The sequence below is a fragment of the Anthonomus grandis genome, chromosome 9, assembly GCF_022605725.1.
Source record: "Anthonomus grandis grandis chromosome 9, icAntGran1.3, whole genome shotgun sequence".
In the NCBI taxonomy this organism is placed as follows: Eukaryota; Metazoa; Arthropoda; class Insecta; order Coleoptera; family Curculionidae; genus Anthonomus; species Anthonomus grandis.
In genome coordinates this window covers 4,531,108-4,553,827 of record NC_065554.1, presented here as the reverse complement: position 1 = coordinate 4,553,827, position 22,720 = coordinate 4,531,108, and the positions used below count along the sequence as shown (strand labels likewise).

The 22,720-nt window shown below is 32.0% G+C and overlaps 1 protein-coding gene across 1 annotated transcript in view; it reads left to right on the top strand.

Moving 5' to 3' along the window:
* Positions 1-18,314, top strand: part of LOC126740683 (pro-resilin-like) — a 43,715-nt gene extending 25,401 nt beyond the window's left edge. Inside the window, exons 13-22 of the mRNA XM_050446810.1 lie at positions 3,845-4,131; positions 8,253-8,350; positions 8,419-8,611; positions 8,671-8,715; positions 8,819-9,021; positions 12,721-13,162; positions 17,343-17,440; positions 17,508-17,700; positions 17,760-17,804; positions 17,908-18,314. Coding sequence (XP_050302767.1) covers positions 3,845-4,131; positions 8,253-8,350; positions 8,419-8,611; positions 8,671-8,715; positions 8,819-9,021; positions 12,721-13,162; positions 17,343-17,440; positions 17,508-17,700; positions 17,760-17,804; positions 17,908-18,113 — 1,810 coding nt within the window. The 3' untranslated portion in view covers positions 18,114-18,314. The remainder of the gene's footprint in view (positions 1-3,844; positions 4,132-8,252; positions 8,351-8,418; positions 8,612-8,670; positions 8,716-8,818; positions 9,022-12,720; positions 13,163-17,342; positions 17,441-17,507; positions 17,701-17,759; positions 17,805-17,907) is intronic.
* The last annotated feature ends 4,406 nt before the right edge of the window (positions 18,315-22,720 follow it).

Genomic DNA, 22,720 nt, shown 5'->3' with positions numbered 1-22,720 from the left:
AACGGTAACGGCAACGGAAATGGATATAGCAGATATTAAGTAAAGCCACTTTTCAAAAATTATAATAAAACTAGCAAGTTCATGTGATTTTGGAAAATGATCTTTGGGTGTAGTATTTTTTAGTTAGCTTTAAGGTATCGTAAGCTATTTTAAGTTAACTTTTTCTTATTCCACATCTAGTCCTTATACTACATATAAAAATATATTAGTAATATTTATTAAAAATATATACAATCCTTAAGTACGGATAATATTATGAGGCATCCAATATTAACTAAAATGTACTTGAAAAAAATTAAATTAAATATTTTTTAGGAGGCCCATATCAAAGTAATTCAAATTAAAATATTGAGTTAAAGTTATAACTACAAATACTTTACCCAAGAATGCTAATAGGCTAATATATTAGTAATTTTAAGAAACTGTAAATAATTATGTGCTTCTGGAAGTTGTATATCTATATCTTTCAGTTTGTATATTTATATATTTAGTATTACTATTATTTATAATATATATTAGAAATAAGATTGCTCTTATAATGATGACTGCTATGGATAAGGAATTGATTCTTTCTATATGCATATTGTATATAGAATGTATCTATAATTTTGAATAAATATTTTTTTGAAAGATTCGATTTGGATATATTATTATAAAAACAGAATCTCTTTCCAAAAGAAACACCGATGGTAATATGTATCTTATGATACCTTAAGCGATACCATTAGGAAAAAGTCTAATTATATAATTTTAGCTTTCTACTTTGTTGTGGTTTTATAAATCAAAGAGAGAAATATAATGTTTAAATTTTTTCATCCTACATAATAATGAAACATAATATCAGGAAAAAACATTTAAAAAAATACATATCTGCAATTTAACTTATTGGTTTAACTGTTTCGAATTTGAAGCGATAAGCGGCTAAATCTGTTAAAAATTGGCTATACTTATTAATCTATATAACATTCTCATAAGTTAGGATAAGCAAAAAAAAATTAAATCGTAAAAATTACTTTAAAAATCGTGATCCAGTTACCTTAAAGCAGCCCAAAATACCTTACAGAAAAAAAATCATAAACTTCATTTGATGTAACGAAAACAAATTTTGTATTGCAGATCTTTTTAAAGCTACTTCAACGAAATCAACTGAATTTATCCGACTGAAAATTCAGTAGAGAGAAAATGAAATACTATAAATTTTGATTTTTAAAAATGTAACTAAGCAATGTTTTTTTATTTCCAACTCTATTATAAATACAGGGTGATAATTTAAGAACTTGAAATGGCCTTATATTAGGAACAGAAAACTGAATAAAAAAACGCTGAAAACAGTTCCTATAAAATGATGGGGAAATAAAAACAAGCATATTATTTCATCCTTATCTGCAATCCCTTAGACAGGGTGAGATATACCCCCAAAACCACATTTGAGAAAATTCTTCTCTGTTTATCAAGGAAAAATAATAAATGAAAACACTATTTTAAAATTTTTATAAATATTGAAATAGGTAAATGTTGAAAACGATTTCCGTTAAGTTCCAGACATAAAGCTCATTCTCATTTCTTCGATATTTACCAATATTTTTCTGCATATAGCACGGCATTTCTGAACTATTTTATGCTGAAGTTGTCTAGTAACTCAGGTTGCTCTAGTGATTCACCTAAAATCTATGGTTTTTCACAGATTTTATTTCCAGAGACCCCTTAAAGAGCAGTCAAGAGGTATTAGGCCCGGATATCTAGGTGGCCATTCAGTACCTCTTCTTCTCATTCACTGGTGAGGATTACGATAATTCACCCATCACCTAATGGGAACTACATAATGTGATGGTATACTCCATCTCGTTAGAATTGTAGTAAGCGTTCTTCTAAAGATAAATTTCCATGTATGTCGCTCTGATTTTCTATATAGACTTTTGTAGCATTTCAGCATACATGTCACCATTTCAATTTCTTGGTATGAATAATGGGCGATAACCCAATGTATATCTCAATATACCAACCCAATATATCGGCCTATCTCCCAATATACCAGCCGAACAATTAATTTTTTGATTGTACTGGGTGTGCCCTTTTATTTTTACTGAGAGAATTGATGCGTCAAATAACTGCCGCTTAAATTTTGCTTTAAATGCATTCTCCAAAATCGCAAAGTCTAATGTTTTAAAATTATTTATAAGATGGACTATTGCGTATAAAAATGCTTACAAAAGACACAAAAGGAAATAGGGAAGAATCAAAATAATTTTTTTTGTTTAGTTTTAAAGAATATATTATTGGGTAGAGAATAAGTAAATAGGTATTAGTAAAGAAATCTAATACCAATTTAAAATCTTTTATCCCCTAATAATGGACACCCCTGGGTCTGAAACATGTCAGGAGTACTAAATATTTAATAAATAAGTGGAGGGAGACTGCAGGATTTTCATTTTACCTTAAATAGATATTTACTGTAATATTACCGGTGTTTTACTTTTATGTTACTCACTCTCATTATTACAATTGCCCCGTCGAGATGTAATGTAGAGAAAGAACACCTAGAAGAAATAGGATGTTAATATTATAAAGCACAAAACTAGCGATTCTTCTAGAACTAGTGAGCAACAAGTTATGTAATTGCATAGATCAGTATTGGCACGCTTCACACTAGCACAAATTGGTAACCCAGAAAACAGAATAAAATTCGTCTATGTAAAGATAAAATATTGCCTTTAAAGGTCTATAAAGATAAGAAATATAAGAAATCTTTACAATTATACTCAATAAAATTACTAAAAAAGATAACTGATAAAAAGTATCTTATTACTTATAAAATAATCAACCTTAATTTTAAAAAACATCGTTTTAAGGGATAAGATCATCTTCGAATAAGGCAAACCCAACCACTAAAATTAAATTAATTAACCGAAAAAAATCATAAGACCTAATTTTTAATTTCGAAATACCTTAGAACATCTTTTAAAGTTTAAATGAAAATTAATTGGAAAATTCATTAATTTTTTCAATATTTTTTGTTACAGTTAAATAGAAGATAAGCTTTAGAAACCATCCAAATTCTATATTTAAATAGTTATCTTAGTGCTGGTAACTAAAGAAACTGCTAATCTAAAAATAATAAGCTTGATCAAGTTACTAATAAAACAACGACAAAAAAGCGACAAAATCACAATTCACTGACTTTTATACATGTCAACCAATCAAACTACCCCCTCCGCATGGTAAATTTAGTCATTATTCGACAGCTTCCACTATTTGCAAGCAATTTTATTACAAAAAAGGTGCATTTTAAACTAAATACGTGAATGCCAATTACACTGGATTGCATATAAAAGAACCGAGCATCTTCAGAGGAATCATTCAAACGTTCGCAGTTGAAAGAACATTGTTACTTATTTTTATTTAGAATAAGCGTTTTAATACCAAAAAAAAATTGTGAAATATTAATTAGTTTTATGTTAGTTTGAACTGGGTTTAAATTTTTTTCCAATTTCGAAAACTTTACAAACTAATAAATCTTCGTCATGTTAAAGGTGATTATTTAGTAACTTAAATTAACTAAAATATTTTATAGCGAAGAAATAACTGTACCAATGTAATAGGCTTTAAAGATTTTTATTATGATATAATATTTGATTACCATCATGACGTTATTTTACCAATTTTTCAAATATTAATCCTGAAATAATAATTTACAAACTTAACTCTATTTAATTGTTTCTTAACCTTATATATGAGTTAATGTTTTTTTTTTTTAATTTCAGTTTATACCCTGTTTTTTGATAATATGGGGCGCCATGGCAAGACCAGAGGCACCCTTATATCTACCTCCTAATGGCAATGGTAACGGTAACGGAAATGGCAATGGTAAACCAGTTTATGGACCACCAAGCTTAACTTATGGGGTGCCAATAAATGGCAATGGAAATGGTAACGGAAACGGAGTGTCCCCGGTTTACGGTGCTCCAACTAGAAATGGAAATGGCAATGGTTATAGCAACGGCAATGGCAACGGTAATGGCTACAGCAATGGTAACGGCAACGGCAACGGTAACGGCAATGGAAACGGCAATGGAAATGGCAACGGCAAAGGCAATGGAAACGGCAATGGCAATGGCAATGGCAATGGAAACGGTAATATATGCAAAACTATTTAAGCACAAATTTTAAAGCGCATGTCGTCAGAGAAGTGGTGGACCACAAAGTATATTGATGTAGAAATTTTAAATTCCTTAAAAGTGATCTCTTCACTCGATTTTAACAAGCTCTTTTATTATTAAGTATCCCAAACGATTGAGTGGTTGAGTCATATCTTTAGCAATTGAATAAAATTTTAAGTTATTAGGACATGTTTGCATATTATTATAAATTTTATTAAAATTATTAAAAATTAAAATTTTTAAAAGTACCCACTGATAGTTGCAGCATATTGAGTTTACACATCACATCATTGTCATTTTGTCATTGAACAATTAGCTAAATTTGAGCCAGCAGCATCAATCAATGAACGAAAGATGTAAAAATGGTCCCTAATATTCTGGATTGTTTATATATAATTAGGAATAATGGTGTTATGACCGCCTTTGTGAATATTCTCGTCGGAGATTGCTGCTCTGAATAGTTCGTTTGATGTTAGTCCAAAGGCCAAACCAATCTCTTAATTTTCTGAGTTAGGATGTTCTTCTTTCACCCTGGCTTCTTTACCCTTTTATTTTTCGTTGCATTATGTTTTGTACTACCAGATATTTAGGTACCCTTATAGCTCTCCTTTTTTTGAATTTCTAGATGCAGTTCCATGTTCGTGACTTTAGCTTTCCAGGATATTTTTAATAAGCGACGATTGCATCACCTTTCAAAGGCATCCAGTTTATCCATTTCCGCCTTCTTAAGAGCTCAAGCCTCAGCTCCATAAAATAAAGTTGAAAATACGTAGGACCTTAACATTCGTATTCTAAGTTTTAAATTGATATTCTTGCTACATAGGGATTTTTGTAATTTGATAAATACTACTTTTACTATCTTTATTCGGCATCTAATTTCTATTAACTGATCCAACGTTTTCGTTATTCGGCAACCCAGATATTTATATTTCCTTACTCTTTCTATAGGTGTATTGTTTATGATAAGGTTGCCTTGGATAATTTCTCATCTGGTTATGACCATAAACTTAGTTTTTTTAAGATTGTCATCATTTCATCTTTGTAAACGTTTATGGAGATCTTTCAGATTCAAAAGTTGACTGTTAATGGTAACGCTTTGTCTGTTAATTCAAGCCCAACGGAAAAGCTTGCCTTGCTATATAAATAATGCAAAAAGCACACATCCCTGACAAACTACTCACAAAAGTTTTACTTCTTTCGAGAGTCTGTTATCTACTTTAATTTTTGCTGTTTGTTGTTAGTAGAGATTGATAATAATTGTACCGGCTATCAATGTTGAGATCTATAGGTATTTTGATAATTTTATGATGTTGAACCTTATCGAAAGCTTTTTCAAAACCAATAAAGCTTATATACAGATCTTAATTCATGTCTAAATATCTCTGTACCAGAACATTTATATCACATAAAGGTTCTCTGGTACCCATATCGTTTCTAGAACCCCTCTGATTGTCACTTATTTCAGAGTCCACTTTAGCAAATATTCTATTTTATATAACTCTTAAAAAAACTTTAAGACTAGGGCTCATGAGTTCAATCGTTCAATGGTCAGAGCACTCTTTTGTGTTGGGTTTTTTAGGGATCGTTACAAATGTAGACAACAACCAATCTTCTGGTATAATGCCCGTTACATATATGACATTAGAAAAGTTAACCAAAACCTTGGTGACGTCATCGTCTATAAGTTTTAGAAGTCCAACTGGCAGTTTATCAGGACCGCCAGCCCTTCCTTTCCTTGTCTGTTTGACAGTATATAAAATCTCCTCACATAAAATTGGTAGACCTATGTTTTTCAGAATAATTTGGCATACTTTATGGATGCTTATCATGGAAAAGTTCTCTTACGTATTCTAACCAACGAACCAGCTGTTGTTCTAAATCCAAGATCAAATTATCAATCTTTCTATGTAGATTTAAGCTATTAAATTTTCTATTATATTCTTCAATTTCCTTACACTCCCTGTGAAGCCAATCTATTTTTGCATCTTTGATCTTTTTCGTGATTATTTGATTTATTTCTTGATACATGACAGCATTATGTTTGTTTTCACGCCTCTTATCCATGAGTTTTAATATTTCGTCCATCATTCAAGTTTGTTTTGATTTCTGTTCAATCTTTATATTGTCCTGACCCACCGTAACGATCTTCTGTTTAATTTCATTCCACGTGTTGTTTATTTGAGAAGCGTCTTGACCACTTGAGAGACTTTTAGGGTATATATTTACATCGTGTTAAACTTTTTGCAAGATAGCTTTATTTTTGTAGTTTTTGTACATCCAGCTTTTGTTTATTAGATCTTTGTTTAAGTTTCTCTAGTGTTACTTTTATACTGGTTACTATAGGGTTGTGGTCAGAATTGATGTCAGCTCCTGACTTACAGAGTTTCTGTATCGTTGATTTATTAAAATATAGTCAATTTTGAACTATATTATCGTCTGTATCTGCTGGAGATTTCCAAGTCTATAACCTACGTTTTGGTAGTTTGAAAAAAGTGTTTGTTATTACAAGCGTCATTTAAAACGTTTCCGGTCTTTTTAAGAAAAACATATTATTCAGGTCGAACAAAAATTTATTTTTCGACATAGCCTCCACACATATCAATACATTTGATCAAACGCTTTTCCCAACCCTTCAGGCCATCAGAAAAATATGTTGAAGGTAATAAGCCATATATAACTCCAACACGGCTGTCACAAAAAACTCTCATCCGTTTGTTTAAACAATTGTGAACTGTCAACTTTGGAAGGGTACTATGTGTTTTGTACTGATCGAAATAACATAAAATTTTTATGCCATATATATGTAAGGGCCATCTATAGGTAAGCGAGAGACCTTGAATATACAGCGACGTTTTGCTGGTAAGGCTGGAAACTTTTGAAATGACCCTCATATTAGCTTTTTGTATTGAGAAAACTCTACCAGCCTATCACCTCTCCTATTTCTTGTCCCAAACCAAAACCGCCAGCACACTTTTCGACTTCATCCTTTCCAACTAAAGCATTAAAATTTATCATGATGATATTTACCTCATGTTTTTATGTGTTTTAATACTGCCTCTAGATCACTATAAAAGGTTTCCTTTTCGTCTTCGGATTTCTCGGCTGTTGGCGCATATACTTGAATCAGATTAAGCAACACCGGCACTGCTTTAACCCTAAGGAGCATTACTCTATTTCAGCCTGGCAAAAAACTAGTTACAGACTTACTGGGAGGTGCATCCAAAATAATTTCGACTGCATAACGATGCGGTGAGTCGTTGCTACCAGAAAAAAACAGAATTCCGTTTTTACTTGGGATTTTTGCAGCACCACATCGTTGAACATCGCTTATACCTAATATGTTTATTCCGAGTCTAATCTGTTTATCTTGGCTTTGACATTTTCTTGTCATTTGCTGGGTGTTTGAAGGCCTTAAATATTCCATGTTGCAATTGTCATGGTTAACCCGGAGATTCTTAGCACCCTTTGACCATCTAAGATCTGCCGAGGACTGAGGGCCTTATTTTGAGTCTTCTTAACCATGATGATGATTTAACAAGTAAAAAATTTTATGAGATGGTTTTTCTTTGCCTTCCTTATCGCAGTTTCATAACTGTTTAAACTGCTACAGTCACACTTATGAATTTCCAATAATAAATCGCTCCAGAATCATCCTCTTTACGGTTTATCTTCATATTGAGAATAGCTGCTGCCCTACATCATTTGCTTTTATATTACCTTGAAAAGCAAGGTTGCTATTTCCACTAGATCTGCCATTTCGATATACTTCATCTTCCTCTTTTCTACACAATTCCAAAGATTTATCAGCTTAAGTCTTAATTAATTTCTTGGAAATAATATCTTAGGAAAAATTGCCTTTCTTAGCTTAAAGCTGTTTTTTTATTTGCTATATTTACTTTTTTTTATTTATTTACAGAAGCGCAAGAGCATTTTGCAGGATTATCTAATAATATCTGACATAATGAATCTCGAAAAATTTTAACTGTATTCTAAATTCTCTTAAACCTAATACAGAAAATTTTTAAATTATATTGTACATAATGATTTAAAGCAAGTTTTGCTTTAGTAATTTACTAATATAATTAATTTTTTTAGGTAATGGTATTGCTCCAGTTTACGGTCCACCAACCAACGGAAACGGATATGCTGCCAACGGTGGATATGCTAATGAAGGACCCGCAGAAGAAGCAACTGTAAATATTTTAACACTGTTAGAAATCGTTTGGTATGTAATTATATTAAATTTTTTTTTTTTGTGTAGGAACCAGCACAGTATCAATTTGAATACCAAGTCAGCGATCCTGAATCTGGCAATGAGTTCGGCCACAAAGAGGAACGTGACGGTGATTTAACTACTGGAGAATACAACGTGCTTCTTCCTGACGGCAGGACGCAAATTGTCTCCTATGAAGTAAATGGTGACGAAGGATATAAACCTGTTATAACTTATGAAGGCATGTATTTATAGAAATAAGTAAGAACTGTAAAGAATCAAAAATATATTTCTTTACAGGTGAAGCTAATAATGGCGGCTATCCTTCTGGTGGTCCGGAAAATGGTAAGCTGATCTTTAACTGATGTTCAGATGTTATGCTAGGTTAAGATTTGAAATTGAAGCAAATTTAAAATTCATTGATGTAATACTTATAACTATGCCATAGGAAATGGGGGATATCAATACCCCAATGGAAATGGAAATGGAAATGGAAACGGAAATGGAAACGGTAATGGAAATGGCAACGGTAATGGAAATGGTAACGGAAACGGCAATGGCAATGGTCATGGTAACGGCAACGGATATAGCAACGGTAACGGCAATGGATATAGTAACGGTAACAACAACGGAAATGGATATAGCAGATATTAAGTAAAGCCACTTTTCAAAAATCATAATAAAACTAGCGAGTTCATGTGATTTTGGAAAATGATCTTTGGGTGTAGTATTTTTTAGTTAGCTTTAAGCTATCGTAAGCTATTTTAAGTTAACTTTTTCTTGTTCCCCATCTAGTCCTTACTATATATAAGAATATATTAGTATTATTTATTAAAAATATATATGATCCTTAAGTACGGATAATATGAGGCATCCAATATTAACTAAAATGTACGTGAAAAAAATTAGATTAAATATTTTTTAGGAGGCCCTTATCAAAGTAATTCAAATTAAAATATTGAGTTAAAGTTATAACTACAAATACTTTACCCAAGAATGCTAATATGCTAATATATTATTAATTTTAAGAAACTGTAAATAATTATGTGCTTCTGGAATTTGTATATCTATATCTTTCAGTTTATATATTTATATTTAGTATTACTATTATTTATAATATATATTAGAAATAAGATTGCTCTTATAATGATGACTGCTATGGATAAGGAATTGATTCTTTCTATATGCATATTGTATATAGAATGTATCTATAATTTTGAATAAATATTTTTTTGAAAGATTCGATTTGGATATATTATTATAAAAACAGAATCTCTTTCCAAAAGAAACACCGATGGTAATATGTATCTTATGATACCTTAAGCGATACCATTAGGAAAAAGTCTAATTATATAATTTTAGTTTTCTACTTTGTTGTGGTCAATCAGTTTTATAAATCAAAGAGAGAAATATAATGTTTAAATTTTTTCATCCTACATAATAATAAAACATAATATCAGGAAAAAACATTTAAAAAAATACATATCTGCAATTTAACTTATTGGTTTAACTGTTTCGAATTTGAAGCGATAAGCGGCTAAATCTGTTAAAAATTGGCTATACTTATCAATCTATATAACATTCTCATAAGTTAGGATAAGCAAAATTAATCGTAAAAAGTGCTTTAAAAATCGTGGTCCAGTTACCTTAAAGCAGCCCAAATTACCTTACAGAAAAAAAAATCATAAACTTCATTTGATATAACGAAAACAAAATTTGTATTGCAGATCTTTTTAAAGCTTCTTCAACGAAATCAACTGAATTTATCCGAGTGAAAATTCAGCAGAGAGAAATACTATAAATTTTGATTTTTAAAAATGTAACTAAGCAATGTTTTTTTATTTCCAACTCTATTATAAATACAGGGTGATAATTTAAGAACTTGAAATGGCCTTATATTAGGAACAGAAAACTGAATAAAAAAACGCTGAAAACAGTTCCTATGAAACGATGGGGAAATAAAAACAAGCATATTATTTCAACCTTATCTGCAATCCCTTAGACAGGGTGAGATATACCACCAAAACCACATTTGAGAAAATTCTTCTCTGTTTATCAAGGAAAAATAATAAATGAAAACACTATTTCAAAATTTTTATAAATATTGAATTAGGTAAAGTTGAAAACGATTTCCGTTAAGTTCCAGACATAAAGCTCACTCTCAAATTCTTCGATATTTACCAATATTTTTCTGGATATAGCACGGCATTTCTGAACTATTCTATGCTGAAGTTGTCTAGTAACTCAGGTTGCTCTAATGATTCACCTAAAATCTATGGTTTTTCACAGATTTTATTTCCAGAGACCCCTTAAAGAGCAGTCAAGAGGTATTAGGCCCGGATATCTAGGTGGCCATTCAGTACCACTTCTTCTCATTCACTGGTGAGGATTACGATAATTCACCCATCACCTAATGGGAACTACATATTGTGATGGCATACTCCATCTCGTTAGAATTGTAGTAAGCGTTCTTCTAAAGATAAATTTCCATGTATGTCGCTCTGATTTTCTATATAGACTTTTGTAGTATTTCAGCATACATGTCACCATTTCAATTGTTTGGTATGAATATTGGGCGATAACCCAATGTATATCTCAATGTACCAACCCAATATATCGGCCTATCTCCCAATATACCAGCCGAACAATTAATTTTTTGATCGTACTGGGTGTGCCCTTTTATTTTTACTGAGTTTAAGAAGGAGAGAATTGATGCGTCAAATAACTGCCGCTTAAATTTTGCTTTAAATGCATTCTCCAAAATCGCAATGTCTAATGTTTTAAAATTATTTATAAGATGGACTATTGCGTATAAAAATGCTTACAAAAGACACAAAACGAAACAGGGAAGAATCAAAATAATTTTTTTTTGTTTAGTTTTTAAGAATATAATATTGGGTAGAGAATAAGTAAATAGGTATTAGTAAAGAAATCTAATACCAATTTTAAATCTTTTATCCCCTAATAATGGACACCCTTGGGTCCGAAACATGTCAGGAGTACTAAATATTTAATAAATAAGTGGAGGGAGACTGCAGGATTTTCATTTAACCTTAAATAGATATTTACTGTAATATTACCGGTGTTTTACTTTTATGTTACTCACTCTCATTATTACAATTGCCCCGTCGAGGTGTAATGTAGAGAAAGAACACCTAGAAGAAATAGGATGTTAATATTATAAAGCACAGAACTAGCGATTCTTCTAGAACTAGTGAGCAACAAGTTATGTAATTGTATAGATCAGCATTGGCACGCTTCATACTAGCACAAATTGGTAACCCAGAAAACAGAATAAAATTCGTCTATGTAAAGATGAAATATTGCCTTTAAAGGTCTATAAAGATAAGAAATCTTTACAATTATAATTATGATAAAATTACTAAAAAAGATAACTGATAAAAAGTATCTTATTACTTATAAAAAATCATCATCTTCGAATAAGGCAAACCCAACCATTAAAATTAAATTAATAAACCAAAAAAAATCATAAGACCTAATTTTTAATTTCGAAATACCTTAGAACATCTTTTAAAATTTAAATGAAAATTAATTGGAAAATTCAATAATTTTTTCAATATTTTTTGTTACAGTTAATAAATAGAAGATAAGCTTTAGAAACCATCCAAATTCTATATTTAAATAGTTATCTTAGTGCTGGTAACTAAAGAAACTGCTAATCTAAGTTCAATTAAATAATAAGCTTGATCAAGTTACTAATAAAACAACAACAAAAAAGCCACAAAATCACAATTCACTGACTTTTATGCATGTCAACCAATAAAACTACCCCCTCCGCATGGTAAATTTAGTCATCATTCGACAGCTTCCACTATTTGCAAGTAACTTTATTACAAAAAAGGTGCATTTTAAACTAAATACGTGAATGCCAATTACACTTGATTGCATATAAAAGAACCGAGCATCTTCAGAGGAATCATTCAAACGTTCGCAGTTGAAAGAACATTGTTACTTATTTTTATTTAGAATAAGCGTTTTAATACCAAAAAAAATTGTGAAATATTAAATTTAATTAATAAGTTTTATGTTAGTTTAAACTGGGTTTAAATTTTTTCCGAATTTCGAAAACTTTAAAAACCAATAAGTCTCCGTCATGTTAAAGGTGATTATTTAGTACCTTAAATTAACTAAAATATTTTATAGCGAAAAAATGACTGTACAAATGTAATAAGCTCTAAAGAATTTTATTATGATATATTATTTGATTACCATCATGACGTTATTTTACCAATTTTTCAAATATTAATCCTAAAATAATAATTTACAAACTTAACTATATTTAATTGTTTCTTAACCTTATATATGAGTTAATGTTTTTTTTTATTTCAGTTAATACCCTGTTTCTTGATAATATGGGGCGCCATAGCAAGACCAGAGGCACCATTATATCTACCTCCTAATGGCAATGGTAACGGTAACGGAAATGGCAATGGTAAACCAGTTTATGGACCACCAAGCTTAACTTATGGGGTGCCAATAAATGGCAATGGAAATGGTAACGGAAACGGAGTGTCCCCAGTTTACGGTACTCCAACTAGAAATGGAAATAGCAATGGTTATAGCAACGGCAATGGCAACGGTAATGGCTACAGCAATGGTAACGGCAACGGCAACGGTAACGGCAATGGAAACGGCAATGGAAATGGCAACGGCAAAGGCAATGGAAACGGCAATGGCAATGGCAATGGCAATGGCAATGGCAATGGCAATGGCAATGGCAATGGCAATGGCAATGGCAATGGCAATGGCAATGGCAATGGCAATGGAAACGGTAATATATGCAAAACTATTTAAGCACAAATTTTAAAGCGCATGTCGTCAGAGAAGTGGTGGACCACAAAGTATATTTATGTAGAAATTTGAAATTTCTTAAAAGTGATCTCTTCACTCGATTTTAACAAGCTCTTTTATTATTAAGTATCCCAAACGATTGAGTGGTTGAGTCATATCTTTAGCAATTGAATAAAATTTTAAGTTATTAGGACATGTTTACATATTATTATAAATTTTATTAAAATTATTAAAAATTAAAATTTTTAAAAGTACCTACTGATAGTTGCAGCATATTGAGTTTACACATCACATCATTGTCATTTTGTCATTGAACAATTAGCTAAATTTGAGCCAGCAGCGTCAATCAATGAACGAAAGATGTAAAAATGGTCCCTAATATTCTGGATTGTTTATATATAATTAGGAATAATGGTGTTATGACCGCCTTTGTGAATATTCTCGTCGGAGATTGCTGCTCTGAATAGTTCGTTTGATGTTAGTCCAAAGGCCAAACCAATCTCTTAATTTTCTGAGTTAGGATGTTCTTCTTTCACCCTGGCTTCTTTACCCTTTTATTTTTCGTTGCATTATGTTTTGTACTACCAGATATTTAGGTACCCTTATAGCTCTCCTTTTTTTGAATTTCTAGATGCAGTTCCATGTTCGTGACTTTAGCTTTCCAGGATATTTTTAATAAGCGACGATTGCATCACCTTTCAAAGGCATCCAGTTTATCCATTTCCGCCTTCTTAAGAGCTCAAGCCTCAGCTCCATAAAATAAAGTTGAAAATACGTAGGACCTTAACATTCGTATTCTAAGTATAAAATTGATATGCTTGCTACATAGGGATTTTTGTAATTTGATAAATACTACTTTTACTACGTTTATTCGGGATTTTGTTTCAATTAAGTGATCCAACGTTTTCGTTATTCGGCAACCCAGATATTTATATTTCCTTTCTCTTTCTATAGGTGTATTGTTTATGATAAGGATGACCATAAACTTAGTCTTTTTAAGATTGTCATGGAGATCTTTTAGATTATCTGCTTTGACCATAGTATGATCAGAGAATCGCATATTGTTCAAAAGTTGACTGTTAATGGTAATGCTTTCTTGTCTGTTATTTCAAGCCCCACGAAAAATTGCCTTGCTGTACAAATAATGCAAAAACACACATCCCTGACAAACTACTCACAAAAGTTTTACTTCTTCCGAGAATGTGTCATTTACTTTAATTTTTGCTGTGTGTTGTCAGTAGAGATTGGTAATAATTCTGATGTCCCGGCTATCAATGTTGAGATCTATAAGTATTTTGATAATTTTATGATGTTGAACCCTATCGAAAGCTTTTTCAAAACCAATAAAGCACATATACAAATCTTGATTCATGTCTAAACATCTCTGTGTCAGAACATTTATATCAAAAAAAGGTTCTCTGGTACCCATATCTTTTCTAGAATCCCTCTTATTGTCACTTATTTCGGAGTCCACTTTAGCAAATATTCTATTCTATATGTATAATTCTCATGAAAACTTTAAAAGTGTGGCTCACGAGTTCAATCGTTGGATGGTCAGAGCACTTTTTTGCGTTGGATTTTTTAGAGGTCGTTACAAATGTCGACAACAACTAATTTTCTGGTATAATACCCGTTGCATAAATGACATTAGAAAAGTTAATCAAAACCTTGGTGGCGTCATAGTCTATAAGTTCAAGAAGTTCAACTGGTAGTTCATCAGGACCGCCAGCCCTTCCTCCCCTTATCTGTTTGACAGCATATAAAATATTCTCACATAAAATTGGTGGACATATGTCTTCAGAATAATTTAGCATACTTTATGGATGCTTATCATAGAAAAGTTCTCTTACGTATTCTGACCAAGCTGTTGTTCTAAATCCAAGATCAGATTAACGTCTTTATCTTTTATTACTGTAGGATTTTTATGATGTGTCATTATAACAATCAAATTCTCAATCTTTCTCTGTAGATTTAAGCTATTAAATTTTCTATCATATTCTTCAATTTCCTGACACTCCCTATGAAGCGAATCTATTTTTGCATCTTTGATCTTTTTCGTGATTATTTGATTTATTTCTTGATACATGCCAGCATTATGTTTGCTTTCACGCCTCTTATCCATGAGTTTTAATATTTCGTCCATCATTCAAGTTTGTTTTGATTTCTGTTCAATCTTTATATTGTCCTGACCCACCGTAACGATCTTCTGTTTAATTTCATTTCACGTTTTGTTTATTTGAGAAGCGTCTTGACCACTTGAGAGACTTTTAGGGTATATATTTACATCGTGTTAAACTTTTTGCAAGATAGCTTTATTTTTGTAGTTTTTGTACATCCAGCTTTTGTTTATTAGATCTTTGTTTAAGTTTCTCTAGTATTACTTTTATACTGGTTACTATAGGGTTGTGGTCAGAATTGATGTCAGCTCCTGACTTACAGAGTTTCTGTATCGTTGATTTATTAAAATATAGTCAAATTTGAACTATATTATCGTCTGTATCTGCTGGAGATTTCCAAGTCCATAACCTACGTTTTGGTAGTTTGAAAAAAGTGTTTATTATTACAAGCGTCATTTAAAACGTTTCCGGTCTTTTTAAGAAAAACATATTATTCAGGTCGAACAAAAATTTATTTCTCGACATAGCTCCCACACATATCAATACATTTGATCAAACGCTTTTCCCAATCCTTCAGGCCATCAGAAAAATATGTTGAAGGTAATAAGCCATATATAACTCCAACACGGCTGTCACAAAAAACTCTTATCCGTTTGTTTAAACAATTGTGAACTGTCAACTTTGGAAGGGTACTATGTATTTTGTACTGATCGAAATAACATAAAATTTTTATGCCATATATATGTAAGGGCCATCTATAGGTAAGCGAGAGACCTTTAATATACAGCGACGTTTTGCTGGTAAGGATGGAAACTTTTCAAATGACCCTCATAGTAGCTTTTTGTATTGGTAAAACTCCACCAGCCTATCACCTCTACTATTTCTTGTCCCAAACCAAAACCACCAGCAGACTTTTCGACTGCACCCTCTCTGACTTAAGCATTAAAATCTCCAATGATGATGTTTACCTCATGTTTTTTGTTTATTTTAATGCTACCTCTAGATACCTCACTATAAAAGGTTTCTTTTTCGTCATCGGATTTTTCGGCTGTTGACGCATATACTTGAATCAGATTAAGCAACACCGGCACTGCTTTAACCCTAAGGAGCATTACTCTATTTCAGCCTGGCAAAAAACTAGTTACAGACTTACTGGGAGGTGCATCCAAAATAATTTCGACTGCATAACGATGCGGTGAGTCGTTGCTACCAGAAAAAAAAACAGAATTCCGTTTTTACTTGGGATTTTTGCAGCACCACATCGTTGAACATCGCTTATACCTAATATGTTTATTCCGAGTCTAATCTGTTTATCTTGGCTTTGACATTTTCTTGTCATTTGCTGGGTGTTTGAAGGCCTTAAATATTCCATGTTGCAATTGTCATGGTTAACCCGGAGATTCTTAGCACCCTTTGACCATCTAAGATCTGCCGAGGACTGAGGGCCTTATTTTGAGTCTTCTTAACCATGATGATGATTTAACAAGTAAAAAATTTTATGAGATGGTTTTTCTTTGCCTTCCTTATCGCAGTTTCATAACTGTTTAAACTGCTACAGTCACACTTATGAATTTCCAATAATAAATCGCTCTAGAATCATCCTCTTTACGGTTTATCTTCATATTGAGAATAGCTGCTGCCCTACATCATTTGCTTTTATATTACCTTGAAAAGCAAGGTTGCTATTTCCACTAGATCTGCCATTTCGATATACTTCATCTTCCTCTTTTCTACACAATTCCAAAGATTTATCAGCTTAAGTCTTAATTAATTTCTTGGAAATAATATCTTAGGAAAAATTGCCTTTCTTAGCTTAAAGCTGTTTTTTTATTTGCTATATTTACTTTTTTTTATTTATTTACAGAAGCGCAAGAGCATTTTGCAGGATTATCTAATAATATCTGACATAATGAATCTCGAAAAATTTTAACTGTATTCTAAATTCTCTTAAACCTAATACAGAAAATTTTTAAATTATATTGTACATAATGATTTAAAGCAAGTTTTGCTTTAGTAATTTACTAATATAATTAATTTTTTTAGGTAATGGTATTGCTCCAGTTTACGGTCCACCAACCAACGGAAACGGATATGCTGCCAACGGTGGATATGCTAATGAAGGACCCGCAGAAGAAGCAACTGTAAATATTTTAACACTGTTAGAAATCGTTTGGTATGTAATTATATTAAATTTTTTTTTTTGTGTAGGAACCAGCACAGTATCAATTTGAATACCAAGTCAGCGATCCTGAATCTGGCAATGAGTTCGGCCACAAAGAGGAACGTGACGGTGATTTAACTACTGGAGAATACAACGTGCTTCTTCCTGACGGCAGGACGCAAATTGTCTCCTATGAAGTAAATGGTGACGAAGGATATAAACCTGTTATAACTTATGAAGGCATGTATTTATAGAAATAAGTAAGAACTGTAAAGAATCAAAAATATATTTCTTTACAGGTGAAGCTAATAATGGCGGCTATCCTTCTGGTGGTCCGGAAAATGGTAAGCTGATCTTTAACTGATGTTCAGATGTTATGCTAGGTTAAGATTTGAAATTGAAGCAAATTTAAAATTCATTGATGTAATACTTATAACTATGCCATAGGAAATGGGGGATATCAATACCCCAATGGAAATGGAAATGGAAATGGAAACGGAAATGGAAACGGTAATGGAAATGGCAACGGTAATGGAAATGGTAACGGAAACGGCAATGGCAATGGTCATGGTAACGGCAACGGATATAGCAACGGTAACGGCAATGGATATAGTAACGGTAACAACAACGGAAATGGATATAGCAGATATTAAGTAAAGCCACTTTTCAAAAATCATAATAAAACTAGCGAGTTCATGTGATTTTGGAAAATGATCTTTGGGTGTAGTATTTTTTAGTTAGCTTTAAGCTATCGTAAGCTATTTTAAGTTAACTTTTTCTTGTTCCCCATCTAGTCCTTACTATATATAAGAATATATTAGTATTATTTATTAAAAATATATATGATCCTTAAGTACGGATAATATGAGGCATCCAATATTAACTAAAATGTACGTGAAAAAAATTAGATTAAATATTTTTTAGGAGGCCCTTATCAAAGTAATTCAAATTAAAATATTGAGTTAAAGTTATAACTACAAATACTTTACCCAAGAATGCTAATATGCTAATATATTATTAATTTTAAGAAACTGTAAATAATTATGTGCTTCTGGAATTTGTATATCTATATCTTTCAGTTTGTATATTTATTTTTAGTATTACCATTATTTATAATATATACTAAAAATGAGATTGCTCTTATAATGATGACTGCTATGGATAAGGAATTGATTCTTTTTATATGCATATTGTATATAGAATGTTTCTATAATTTTGAATAAATATTTTTTTGAAAGATTCGATTTGGATATATTATTATAAAAACAGATTCTCGTCCCAAAATAAACAGCGATGGTAATATGTATCTTATGATACCTTAAGCGATATTATTAGGAAAAAGTGTACTCTAATTGTATAATTTTAGCTTTCTACGTTGTTGTGGTCAATCAGTTTTATAAATCAAAGAGAGAAATATAATATTTAATTTTTTCATCCTACATAATAAAGGAACATAATATCAGGAAAAAAACATTAAAAAAATATATTTTTGCAATTTAACTTATTCGTTTAACTGCTTCGAATTTGAAGCGATAAGCGGCTAAATCTGTTAAAAATTGGCTATACTTATCAATCTACATATACAGGGTGAGTTTTTTAAAGTGTTACAATGCGATATGTCAAAAACGGCTGCAAATTTTTTTTTGACATTTTGGTGACATTTCAAGTATACCGGGGGGCACTTTTTGTGATATTTTTGATATTTGTCCCTTCACCCCCCTAAGAGGGGGGGAGGGTCACTTCCTTATTTTAAATGGAATGACGTGTTTTTTATTCTTAAATACGAATCTACATAAAATATGAAGTCTGTTTACAAAAAAATTTTAAAATTGCTGTGCTGGTTACGGAATTATGATCAAAAATGTTTTGATTAAATTTAAAAATAATTCGAATATGCTACTACAATAAAAACAAATTATTTCCTACTTTTTAACTATTTATCGTCTATGTATTATGCCTAAGGAGCTGTTCGAAGTGACCGCCTTCGACTTCCAAACACTTTCTTACCTTACCATACCTTACAGAAAAAAAAAACTTCATTTGATAATTAACAAAGCAAATTTTGTATTGCAGATCTTTTTAAAGCTACTTCACCGATCGACTGAAAATTCAGCAGAGAGAAAATGTATAAATTTTGATTTTTAAAAATGTAACTTATCAATTTTTTTATTTCCAACTCTATTATAAATACAGGTGATATTTTAAGAACTTGAAATGGCCTTGTATTAGGAATAAAAAACTTAATAAAAAAACGCTGAAAACAGTTTCTATAAAACGAAGGTAAGTTTTGAAAACGATTTCCGTTAATTTTAAGACATAAAGCCCACTTTCAAATTCGTCAACATTTACCAATGTTTCTCTGGATATAGCACAGCATTTCTGAACTATTCTATGCTGCAGTTGTCTAGTGACTCAGGTTGCTCTAGTGACTCACCTAAAATCTATGGTTTTCCACAGATTTTATTTCCAGAGACCCCTTAAAGAGAAGTCAAGAGGTGTTAGGTCCGGATATCTAGGTGGCCATTCAGTACCTCTTCTTCTAATTCAGTGGTTAGGATAACGATAATTCAACCATGGCCTAATGGGAACTACATAATGAGATGGTACACTCCATCTTGTTAGAATTGCAGTAAGTTTAAGTGTATGTCGCTCTGATTTTCTAATTCGCGCACTATAAGTAGTTCAATAGACTTTTGTAGCATTTCAGCATACATGTCACCATTTAAATTTCCTGGTGTGAATATTGGGCGATAAAGCTATCTCCCAATGTATATCTCAATATACCAACCCAATATACCAAATTTTCTGGTCGTAGTGGGTGTGCCCTTTTATTTTTACTTAGTTTAAGAAGGAGAGAATTGATGCGTCGAATAACTGCCGCTTATATTTTGCTTTAAATGCGTTCTCCGATATCGCAATGTCTTATGTTTTAAAATTATTTATAAGATGCACTTTTTGTTCTTATATTTAAATTGTGTACATGTGTTCTAACTAGATATTGTGGAGTTTTTCATTTAAGCACTTTATAAAAAAAACACACAGAATGCAGCAATCGTCGATTTTCCATGCCATGCTGCGTCCTTATAGGGTATAATAAGGTAATAGCTTATAAGGTATACGCTCTCTTCTTCTTATACCAAATATAGCTTAAAGCAAGAATTTTAGAGTTTCTGTATTCTATATGAGTTGTAATAATAAAAACGGGGCCCATAGATTGTATTATAGAAGTATAGTGGCGATAATACAAGTCAATCGCAAAGCATTTTTTTAATGTTGGCGTCTCTGGGAAAAAATAGATAAGCAAAATATCCAGTCTTTAATTTGAGCGTAATATGCTTTTTAAATATTAATTTATGATGTATTACCAGACCAAGGTTCTTGGCACTGTTTTGAAAAACAATATCATCGTTATTAAGTTGAATTTTTATATTACGAGTTAAGTTTAAAGTGTAGCTTGTGAGTGAGCAACATCAGTGTGTTTAAACAAAAAATAAATTTGAGTATTATCAGCGTGGTTATGATGTTTACAGTAGTTTATTATTTTTGTAATCTGTGATATAAAAAGTGTATGGGCCAAGAATACTATCTTGGGGAAGACCAGTGATCACATCCAGGGCTTTCGAAATTTTAGCTAGATTATTATACAGAGCACTCAAAATATTGTCATTGAAATTATTATTATAATTAATTATTATTATTATTATTAACAGATTTCATACCAAACGGCAATCGCACTCTCCCCTGGGAAAGAAGAGAACGTTCACCTATTCCAGACATCTCAGTTACCAGAAGAATGAAGCTCTGGTGAGTCCTTTCCATGTTATCGGACTCTGCTGAACTGTTTTTTAACTTTATTTACAAAAATAAACTTAGACCAAAAGTACATGATGTGTTTTTTAAACTAGTTGATATTATCTGCGTTTCCAATGAACTTTCTGACGATTCGAGATGTGGATAATAGCGTCGACTTCTGCTTCTGCATATATATTATTATTATTATTATTATTATTATTATTATTATTATTATTATTATTATTTTTTACAGCCAATTAAGGCTCGCACTCCCTCTAAGGGAAGGGGTGGATCATTTACTTATCCCAGATACCTCCGATATCAAAAGGATTAAGCTCTGTGGTCTGTGGGGAACTTTTCGGTGCCCTTAAGTGACCTGAAATGTAGCGTTATCTCCCAGGAATTTTCGGGTGCTGCGAGCAGTTGCCAGTAGTACTGCCTTTTGCATGTGCTTATATAGATGTTCGCCAGTTCCTAGTTGTTTAAGGTATTCCAGTAGACTCTTTGGTATTACACCCGTTGTCGATATAACAATTGGGATGGTCTGAACATTATCCATTCTCCATTGCCTTCCGATTTGAATTTCTAGATCTCTGTATTTGGCGATTTTCTCAGTTTGTTTCTCTTGCAGATTATTGTTGTTCGGTATGGCTACGTCAATTAGAGTTGTTTTCCTGAAAATTTAATCTATTAAAATACTACACTGCGGTCCCAATATAACTTATATCGGTCATTTTCCACTACGGGTTCTGGAGTATATTTATAATACGGAACCTTCTCTGTTGTAATAAGTTCCAACTTCATTGCCAACTCTTGATGTAAAATTTTCCCAACTGAGTCGTGCCGTTCTTTGTATTCTGTCGCTGCAAAGGCCTGACATCCTCCTATTATGTGCTGGATTGTCTCTGATGTTTGGCATCCATATCGGCATTTGTCGTTTTGTACGGACGGATCTCTGACGATGTGCTTGAGATAATTTCTTGTTGGTATAACCTGATCTTGGATGGCGAGTAGAAAGCCCTCGGTTTCTGGAAACATCTTGCCTGATACCAACCAATAGTTCGACGAAGCAGTGTCGACATGATTTTGGCTGATCTCATTAGGATGCCGCCCATGAAGGTGCTTCTCCATCCAGATGCGGAGTTTTTCCTGGTCCGTATGATGGTAGCTGCACGCTTCCTCGCTCTTAAGTTGTAGAGGAGTGGAATCGTCTATTTGGTTTATTGCGCGATGCAGCGTGGAATTTTCTCCTTGCCTGTAAAAATAGGATCTTAAGTTAGTGATTTGTTTTTCAAGTTGTTTACCCAGATCTATTAATCCTCTTCCTCCAAGGTGGCGGGGAAGCATTGTTCTTTCAGTGGCACTTCGAGGGTGGTGGTTGTGCGTTTTAGTAAGTAGGGTCCTCACTTTTCTTTGTAGCCTTTCTATGTCTGTCCTACTCCAATTAATTACCCCAAAAGAATAACTA